The sequence below is a fragment of the Egretta garzetta genome, unplaced genomic scaffold (genome assembly GCF_000687185.1).
Source record: "Egretta garzetta isolate BGI_Z169 unplaced genomic scaffold, ASM68718v1 scaffold107, whole genome shotgun sequence".
NCBI lineage: Eukaryota > Metazoa > Chordata > Aves > Pelecaniformes > Ardeidae > Egretta > Egretta garzetta.
In genome coordinates, this window is record NW_009260399.1 from 2,266,482 (window position 1) to 2,275,704 (window position 9,223).

Sequence of the window (9,223 nt, forward strand, 5' to 3'; positions counted from 1 at the left end):
CCCCGGAGGGCTTGCGGGCCGGCACCCCAGGGGCAAGGAGGAGCGCGGCACCGAGAGCCAGCAGAGACGGCACCGCCGCCATGTCGCGCTGGGCGGGGAACTACAGATCCCGAGATGCCGTGCGGCGTCCCGCCTTCAGGCCCCCGGGGCGGCCGCTGAGGTGCGGGGTCCGTGCCCTCCTCGGCGGGGGAAAGGGCGGTTTGTGTAGGAAGACGTGCTGAAAATTTAGCTTAGGTCGAAAATGTAGTGTCTAGTTTGGGGTCTGGGCAGCGTGAGAAGAGTTTGGTTTGGGCTGTTTCTCTTCAAGCGGCTTCGTGTCGTTCTCCTGAGTGTTTGCTTCACAAAATGTGAAAATATGATGAATGTGGCAGTTTTTGAGTGGGGTTTTTTTGTAGCTTGTAGTAACTACCGTGAGCGCTCTCCTGCACCCTGTGTGTCCTTCAGTGAGGTGTGTTGCTATCAGCTGTGTGAGGAAAAGGGGACACGATGGGTTTAAACACCACCCCTTTGATCAAACAAAAGTTCTCAGGTACTGGCGCAATATTCAAAAGCGTACAGAAAAAGAAAAGGCAGCTCAGGAAGGGACGAGTTCCCCATTACTCCCTGTGAGGGGAAGAAGGACTCTGTCCTCCCTTGGAGGTGGTAGTGGAGGGTACCTCTGCCCAGGACAGCACATAGGGTTTGATGTGTGGGAAGAAGGAGGATTGTGAGAAAAGTAATTAATGAGTAGATTGGGTTGTAATTGAGGGGTGAACTATGGGAATGGCCCCGAGTTTGGTGGAGTGCACTGAGAGTGCAGCTCTTGGGCACGAGTGCCCCGTTCCGCACAGCCCCGACCTCCCTTCGCAGTGCTTCTTCCTCAGGTAGGCAGCCAAGAAGTGCAGTAGGCAATGGGAATACAGTTAATATGGGAATATGTTAAGAAAAAAACCATGATGCTGTGAAAAAGCCTGATATTTAATCCAGGGTTGGCATATATCCCCCCCGGTTTTAAAAAAAATCCACTGAAATTGAATGCTGCTATGAAAGAATTGCAGGAGATGCAGAGCACACTCCATGTGGGTGTTTCTGAGGGAAAGGTGGTGAAGAAAGCTGTTCCTTCTCTTGTCTTCTTGATGAATCCTCTTCTGCACACTGCAAATCTTGTGTAGTCCAGGGCGTAGTTGGGCATTTCTGTGTTGAGTTTGTTTTGCAAGGTAGTGATGGGGTTACTTTCCTGAGCCTAGCTGGTGGTGGTGGAGGCAAAAATTCACTTCATAAATTCACCTCAGATCTCATGTGTGACCTTGAGCAAATTAAAGTGTAGCTCTGTAGTACTGTCAACACCAAGCCTTCATGCATTATAAATCAGTCCTATGAAAACAAAACAAAAAAAAGCCTAAACTATAATGAGATTTCTGAAAACAGTGCCTTGAGGAGGATTTTTACTGGGCTCTTATTTTTGCCTTGTAAGCAATATAAATGTCTTGCCTTTTCTCTTCCACATTTTCCGAAGCCAATGCAGAGCTTCTCAGTCATATGAACCTAGAAGCTGTTGCTATAAGACTAAATTGCAGAAGTGGGCAAAAGTATTGCAATATACATTACATTGAAGACCCGTTGAAGTGAGCATTGAAGTATACATTGAAGTATAGCGAAATGATGATGGGAAAACAAGCCCATCAGCCTTATCCAAATCTTGCAGAGCTCTCCACATCAATTTTAGGATTTAGAGCTGGTTTTAGTCTGATTATTACAGTGTATATATGTATTGTTGAGTCATTTTGGAAGAGATTGTTTTGTCTTGTCTGTCATTTGAAGTATTACTGAGTTTTCAGGCTCTCTGCAAATAAATTCAACCTCCGTGCTACATAAACTCTTACAGGTTCCTACTTCTTTTCTTGTTTTAAGTGTATTTGTGCGTAACTTTATGGCTTGCGTTTTTGAGCTACACTGGGAAAATTTTTAGAAACAAGTAAGGGATGCAGCACCACTAGTTTGCTTATGCTGGCTTGTTGGATCTCTTTCTCCAGTGCCCTTACATCTGTGTCAAGTGACCACCGCTTGGTATTGTTCTGTATGTCCTGGCCCAAGTGCTTCACTCCTACAAATAAAAGGCCAAAATAACGCTATGGACTTCTGTGTAGAGACTTTGGATTTATGTTGGTGTTGATGAGGCCAAACTCGTCACAGAGTGCACCTTAGCATAAATAAGAAACATGCAGTGGGACGTAATGGGAAATCAACTCCATCGTTTCCCTTTCCTGTGCACTTTGGGTCAAATTCTCCCTTCATTTTTCCCTAGCGCAGTTGAGAAGCAGCTCAGCTGAATCCCTGGGACTGTGCCAAAACTGATATAAACAGTGGAAGTGTTAATCTATCGTGGACTCTATTGTCTGCATTGTTATCATAGAATCATAGAATCATAGAATGTTTTGGGTTGGAAGGGACCACTAGAGGTCATCGAGTCCAACCCCCCTGCAGTCAGCAGGGACACCGCCAACTAGATCAGGTTGCTCAGAGCCCCATCCAACCTGGCCTTGAATGTTTCCAGGGATGGGGCCTCCACTACCTCTCTGGGCAACCTGTTCCAGTGGTTTACCACCCTCATTGTAAAGAATTTTTTCCTTATATCTAGACGTAATGGGAAATCAACTCCATCGTTTCCCTTTCCTGTGCACTTTGGGTCAAATTCTCCCTTCATTTTTCCCTAGCGCAGTTGAGAAGCAGCTCAGCTGAATCCCTGGGACTGTGCCAAAACTGATATAAACAGTGGAAGTGTTAATCTATCGTGGACTCTATTGTCTGCATTGTTCCAAGAGGGCTGTAGCTGAGTTGATGGACCATTGCTTTTTGTATATTCATTCTTTATTATCCTTATTAAAAAAAAGTAAATTAACAAAACATGGCATAGACCACATTCAAAGTCTGTCTTCTGCCCTCTGCTCTCTTGAAAAACATAATTAGAGAAATTTGGAATGAGGATGACATTGAAAAGCAGTAAAGAGACCACAGAAAGTCTTAGTTAACAGAAAGACAGAAGAAAGTCTAATGGCACTTATGAAACAATGCAGGGTTCCTGGTAGAATAGAAGAGAGGAGGACTTTGCAGCTTATGCCGAGAGGCTTGGATGCAATTTAAATTACATTCTTCTGCGTACAGCGTCAGGAGATCTTTTCCTTTGAGAGTCAGTGAAAGAGCTGAACCAGCTGCCTCTGGCCTCAGTTTTACCAAAACCAGTTCCCCATTGAATTTGCACCTTCACATGTTCTATATACATCTAAAACTTTTTGTGAGTGATAGAGACTGCCCAGCGTTTCAAATGAGAGCAGTTGTGGCCTTTCTCATCTCCATCTTCTACCCTAGCAATATGGTCCACAGGCTGAGCCTAGCCAGCCAAATGCAGGGCAGGTAGGATAAGCGTGGCAGGTTTGCAAGGGTGCTGCTGGCTTTGTCCAAATATGCCTTCACTTGGCCCCCCCAGGACACTGCTGAGGGTGTACTGAAGTGATGCCTGTGAACATTTTGCAAACAATAACCTTGGTCAAAATTCTGCCCCAGCTGGAACGTGATGTGTTAGATGTTTCCCAGGGTGCCTTTTCCTTCCCTCAAGGAAAGAAAATGAGTGCATCATACCAAGGAAAGTACGTCAGGATCACCCAGTTTTGCTGAGCTGGAGCAGGCAAGGAAACCACAGAAGGGGAAGCACCAGTCGTGGCAGGTTTCAGATTCCATTTGGGTGCCTGGCAGGGACTGGCCAGAGCCCAAACCCCTGCGACACCAACCCTGCGGCTGCTGCAACGACCCCACTGGTCAAGAGCCAGGCTGAGGCACAAAGCTCCATAACCTGAGGAAAATCAGGGCAAGGCCAGAAAAGGAAGAAAAAGGAGGAAGTAGCAAGCTTTGCAGCTTTCTTTCTGAGTGTGCATTGGTGGGGACATTTGGGAATTACCCTCTGGGATTTCAGTCATGGTACGGTCTCCTCGAGGTTTCATCTGCAAGGCTGCAATGAGCTGATCTCAGTGGGTGCCATCAGAATCCTCTCCTCCCTCCAGTTCCTACTCTTAATGCCCTATCTCCTCCCTGACACCGGTGTATTTGGGGTTTTTTGGGCTAAGCCAGTGAATGAAGTTATCCTGCTAGGGAAGAAGTGGGCAAGCAGTAATTGCAACAACTTGCCTGTCAAAAGGCTGCAGACCACAGCCAAAACTAAAATCCTTAGACAGAGAGGTGTAAATTGCCTGTTCATCCTGGGGATGGGGAGAGCGGCAGGCCAGGCTTCAGTCTGAGACCACTGCTCTAGCCCTGGAGCAGGGCAACAGGGTCCAGTCATAGAATCCTAGAATGGTTTGTGTTGGAATGGACCTTCAAGATCACCCAGTTCCAACCCCCCTGCCATGGGCAGGGACACCTTCCACTAGACCAGGCTGCTCAAAGCCCTATCCAACCTGGCCTTGAACACTTCCAGAGAGGGGGCACCCACATCTTCTCTGGGCAACCTGTTCCAGTGCCTCACCGCCCTCTCAGGAAATAGTATCTTCCTAATATCTACTCTATATCTACCCTCTTTCAGTTTAAACTGTCACCCCTTGTCCTATCACTACACTCCCTGATCAAGAGCCCCTACCCATCTTTCCTGTAGGCCCCTTTTAAGTACTGGAAAGCCACTATAAAGGTCCTCACTGGGGCTGCGGGGACCAGGGCCACCCGCATTCACCCCTTCTCCTCTGACTGCTCCCATCCGCTGGGCACAGGCACTGGAGGATGTCACAGGAGCTGCGCCACCGGTAACGGTCATCGAAGGCTCCGTCCTCCTCCCAGGCAGCCTCCCTGCAGGAGCTGGTGAGCGCTCAGCCCCTGGGGTGAGAAGGAACCCCTGCCAGCTCCTGGGGAGGCAGGAGGGGGCCATCCATTGCGGAGCAGGAGGAAGGCAGCGGGGAGGGCACCCACCTGCCAGGGATTTTGATGTTGAGCTGAAACATCTCCACCTGGAAGGTCTGCATGTCCTGGAAGAGCAGGCAGCAGAAGTGGTGCAGGGCAGAGTGCGGTGCCTGGTGCCGGGGTCAGTGCAGGGGGGTCCCACTTGCTCCCCTGGAGCTGGGCGATGGGGTGATGACAGGGGTGATGTCGGGCTGGGGGCAATGCCACCTACCTGGATGCAGTGGTGGTGGAACCAGGAACTGGCGCAGGTGGGACAGACCAGAGTGTCCTAGCAGGGCCACCCTGTCACCGCCTCCTAGCAGATGAGGCAAGGGGTCTGCTCCTGCTGCACTGCCTGCACCCGCTGCACTGGCCGGTGCTTCCAGCAAAAGGACCTGCGGGACAGAGGTGACAGCTCAGCCCCAGTCCTCCCTGGCCCCAGCTCCGGCCCTGTGGGGTGGCTGCAGTCACTTGAACTCCCCGAAAAGCTGGGAGATGCAGCATCGCTTGCTGCTGCAGGGGAAGTAGAAGTTTTGGGGGCATTTCCAGCCCTGGCGGGTGACTGAGATGCCCCACAGCCGGCAGATACAGCACCTCTGGGGGGAGCACAGAGGCAGCTGGCATCAGTGCCTCCATGACCCTGGGGAACCTGGTCAGCCCTCGCCCAGCACGGCCTCATGACATTTCAGTGGGCCACCTGGCCAGTAACACCGGCCCACTGATAGAGCCATGTACCCTCTCAAAATCCCCAATTTCTGCAGAGATGGGCCTTTTTGGATAAACGAGGATCTGGTGAGTTATTGCAGACAGCTGCCAGAGCATCCCTGGGGGGTTGCTTGATGTGCAGTGCCAGCCAGGGGACATGGGGACCATGGTGGGAACACGTTTTCCCCGGCCTCAACTTCTGTGCCACCCGCTTCAGCTCCTGCCAGATGTTGGGGAAAAGGAAGCTGTAGAAGCCCTCTTCCTCAGCCCCTCTCTGGCTCAACCCACTGGCGTGGTACTGCAAGAGCAGAAAAGAGGGGGTGTGCCCGGGGCTATTGGCAGTGTGGGGCTGGGGACTGGGGCGTGTAGAGCCCTGGGGACTCACCAGAAAGTTCTTGTAGATGCAGAGCCTGTCATGCTGGCAGAACTGCCCAATGACCTTGAGTCTCAGTCAGTCCACTAGCACAGCCAGCACACTGCTGGGGAACAGTGGCACCGTCACCCCCAGCATCGTGCTGGGGTGCCAGTGGGGGTGATGCTGGGAGCGGGATGGGGGAGAGACCAGAGCACGTTCCCACGGCATGGGGACCTCTGCTTGTAGAGCTGGGCTCTGGCCAAAATCCCCTCTGGCAGCTGCCTGAGGGGCTGTTCTGTGCTCACCTTCCTCCTTGGGGAACTGACGCTTCATTTGGGGGGCAGAGAGGTGCACAGGAGGGTCCTGCCTGCTCCTCCAGCAGCTCTGTGGGACAGTGTGTGGGGGCTGCAGCATCCTGCAGTGCCAGGACCTCAGCTCCATCACTGCAAGGGGCTGTAGTGAAGGAGATAGCTGGGTGTGGGGACATTGGTTTGGTTGAAGACCATTGTGATCCTCCAGTGTTTGAGGCAAACACATTACTGATCTGGCAGTGGATGCTCAGTGGGGCTGCCCGGTCCGGGGGTCTTGTGATTCAGCTCTGCACATGCTGTGTAAGGAGAGCCCTGAGCAGGGGGCAACCCCCAGGTGAGACGCTGGTGCACACGGGGGTGTCTGGGTCATGCTGGGGAGCAGGACCTGAGCCCGGGCTGGGGAGAGGGAAGTACTGCGGGACCTGCCATGGGGCTGAGGCCACCCTGCCTGGGGGAGCAGTGAAACCAGGGCATGGGGAGGGCAAGGGGGTCCCTGTGGGCCCCTTCTCTCATGTTTGGGCTCCAACAGGGACTTCAGAGACATCCAAAGGGTTTGAAAATCTAAACACTTTATTTAGGCATCAAAAATCCCGACTCCTCATTACCAGACATGTTGATACCTTTTAAATCACTTTTGTATTTTCACTTCCTTAGCAAAGAAAATTCAGTTTAACAAATGTATGCCAATGAGAATAAATTTTCCTGTTGAAGAAGGGTGCAGCTCAAGCACTCTGCTGTGTGTCTGGTGCCGGGGACCGAGCCTGCTGCAGTGGGGTGTCAGCAGGGAAGTGTTGGTGCTCCATGATCGGGATGTGCTTCAGATATGCCTGCACCCAGGGCATCTGGGGGTCCGCGCACACCTCCCTCCCTTTCCTGGTGACCAGGCTGCCGGGAGAAAACCAACATTGGGGCACTCAGTCAGGTCAGCGGGGTGCCTGCGCTGGGTCCCACTGGCAGTGCCCCAGGTGTCCCTGGCCATGCCCCTTTCCCCTTGCTGTCCACCCTTCGACACGCTTGGGGCCTTGCCTTGGCTGTCACACCCAGACCCCTGGCAGTGTTGGGCACTTACATCACCGCTGGCTGGGGGCAAATGTTGCTGGTCATGTAGGCAGAGGCGATGGATCTGCGTGGGATCATGCGTACCATGTAGCTGAAGCAGCAGAAGGTGGGGGCAGTGGCTGTGGGGCAGAAAGACAGCTCCAGTGAGACCCCACACTGCAGCAGAGGCTCTGCCTGGGGCTCCCAGGGGATTTGCCATCACCTGTACTGTATCCCCTGGGGACACACCCTGGAAGCCTCTATCCCTGAGGCTGAGTCCCAGCACTGGTGATGACCACCCACTCCCAGCCTTCCCCATGGACATGAGAGTCCCATCAATGGGGATGGGGTTCTGTCCCGGGGAGGAACAGCAAACCTTTCTTCTGTGTAGGTGCACCAATGTTGGAGTCATCACGATGGGCCTCAGCTGGGGAGCAGATGGTCACAAGGAGCAGGGCAGTCAGGGTGGCTGCAGGGACCTTCATGGTGCTGCAGGGGCCGAGGGAACCAAGAGCAGGGCTGGAGCTGCGGTGGCTGCTGGGCTCTCCTCTGCACGATGCTCAGCCCCTGCTGCCTCTGCTCTCCTTTTATCCCCCGACTGCTGGGTGGGCGCAGGAAAGAAAATGAGTGCATGATACCAGGGAAATTACATCAAGATCGCCCAGTTTTGCTGAGCTGGAGAAGATTAAGAAACCACAGAAGGGGAAGCACCAGGCATGGGACTGTGACTTTCAGATTCAAGAGAGAACAAGTCTTACAAGGAGCAGCTGAGGGAACTGGGGTTGTTCAGCCTGGAGAAGAGGAGGCTGAGGGGAGACCTTATCACCCTCTACAGCTGCCTGAAAGGAGGTTGTAACGAGGTGGGGGTTGGTCTCTTTTCCCAGGTAACAAGTGATAGGACGAGAGAAAACAACCTCCAGTTCTGCTATTTAGGAGAGGTTCGATTGGATATGAGGAAAATTTCTTCCCTGAAAGGGTTGTCACGCATTGGAATGGGTTGCCCAGGGAAGCGGTTGAGTTCCCATCCCTGGAGGTATTTAAAAGACGGGTGGACGAGGTGCTTAGGGACATGGTTTAGTGGTGGACTTGGCAGTGCTAGGTGAACGGTTGGACTTGATGATCTTAAAGGTCTTTTCCAACCTAAACAATTCTATGAATCTATGATTCTTTGGTTCTTCAGGTCAGAAGATCCACAAATAATGCAAGTTCTACTTTTCCAGTTCTCTTTGTTCTTACTCCTGTCCTTAAAATTAACCCCAGCTGGAGCCTTAAATACAAACTAAACATATCCATTATCCCTCCTCACTGATCTTGAGTTTTGCAGAGATGCATAATCCACCAGTGAAATGAAATTACAGATGTTTAATTTCCCAAAGAATAATATATACTATAAGAAAGTCCTAACTACTATTATGGTAAACCTGGATCTATTAAAAAAAAAGAAATCCATTAGTATATTTTACAGTCGACACCCCACTCCATGCTGTTGTGGTCTGAGTAACTTGAATTCTGCTAATTTTCTGCCTACTTCTCTATATTTAAAAACATGGAAGGGTCTTGCACATATTTAACAGAACCGTAAACATAATCTCTGGAGCACTATAGAGACCAAAAAATAAAAATACCTATTAGTATCTGCAGACCCTGATTTCATCCTTGGTTTTGTAAGTCTGCAGTATCCCAACAATATATCCAAATCATAAACTAGTATTTTCCTAAATATTTAACTGGATAACAGCACAAGCTGAAGCCTGAACTAGGTGACCCATAAGTGTTCCAAAATTGATTTAATTGCTTCAATATAATATACTCTTGTCTCTGCTGAGAACATCCAACGGCATACTGGGCAAGAAATTATGTCCTACTGCTCCTCTTTAACCTAACACTAATGGTAAATGACCACTAACCATCTCCT

At 50.9% G+C, this 9,223-nt stretch overlaps 2 protein-coding genes across 2 annotated transcripts in view; both read right to left on the reverse strand.

Annotated features, from left to right (window-relative positions):
• Positions 1 to 92, reverse strand: part of LRPAP1 (LDL receptor related protein associated protein 1) — a 12,388-nt gene extending 12,296 nt beyond the window's left edge. The window contains exon 1 of the mRNA XM_035898650.1: positions 6 to 92. Within this exon, the coding sequence (XP_035754543.1) occupies positions 6 to 82 (77 nt within the window). The 5' untranslated portion in view covers positions 83 to 92. The remainder of the gene's footprint in view (positions 1 to 5) is intronic.
• Positions 93 to 6,872: 6,780 nt separating this feature from the next.
• On the reverse strand, positions 6,873 to 7,861 carry LOC104130207 (C-C motif chemokine 4-like). Its single transcript, XM_009643229.2, has 3 exons — positions 7,685 to 7,861; positions 7,340 to 7,448; positions 6,873 to 7,155 (listed from the first exon to the last, which is right to left on the reverse strand). The coding sequence occupies exons 1-3, from the start codon at positions 7,791 to 7,793 to the stop codon at positions 6,993 to 6,995; spliced, it is 381 nt and encodes a 126-aa protein (XP_009641524.1). The 5' UTR covers positions 7,794 to 7,861; the 3' UTR covers positions 6,873 to 6,992.
• Between the last annotated feature and the right edge of the window lie 1,362 nt (positions 7,862 to 9,223).

What these genes read in the sequence shown, in the direction of transcription:
- LOC104130207 (XM_009643229.2), bottom strand. Translation starts at nt 7,793, where the DNA reads ATGAAGGTCCCTGCAGCCACCCTGACTGCCCTGCTCCTTGTGACCATC. An exon ending in TGCACCTACACAGAAGAAAG is followed by an intron (nt 7,449 to 7,684) that starts GTTTGCTGTTCC and finishes TCTGCCCCACAG; the next exon opens with CCACTGCCCCCACCTTCTGC. An exon ending in TGCCCCCAGCCAGCGGTGAT is followed by an intron (nt 7,156 to 7,339) that starts GTAAGTGCCCAA and finishes TTCTCCCGGCAG; the next exon opens with CCTGGTCACCAGGAAAGGGA.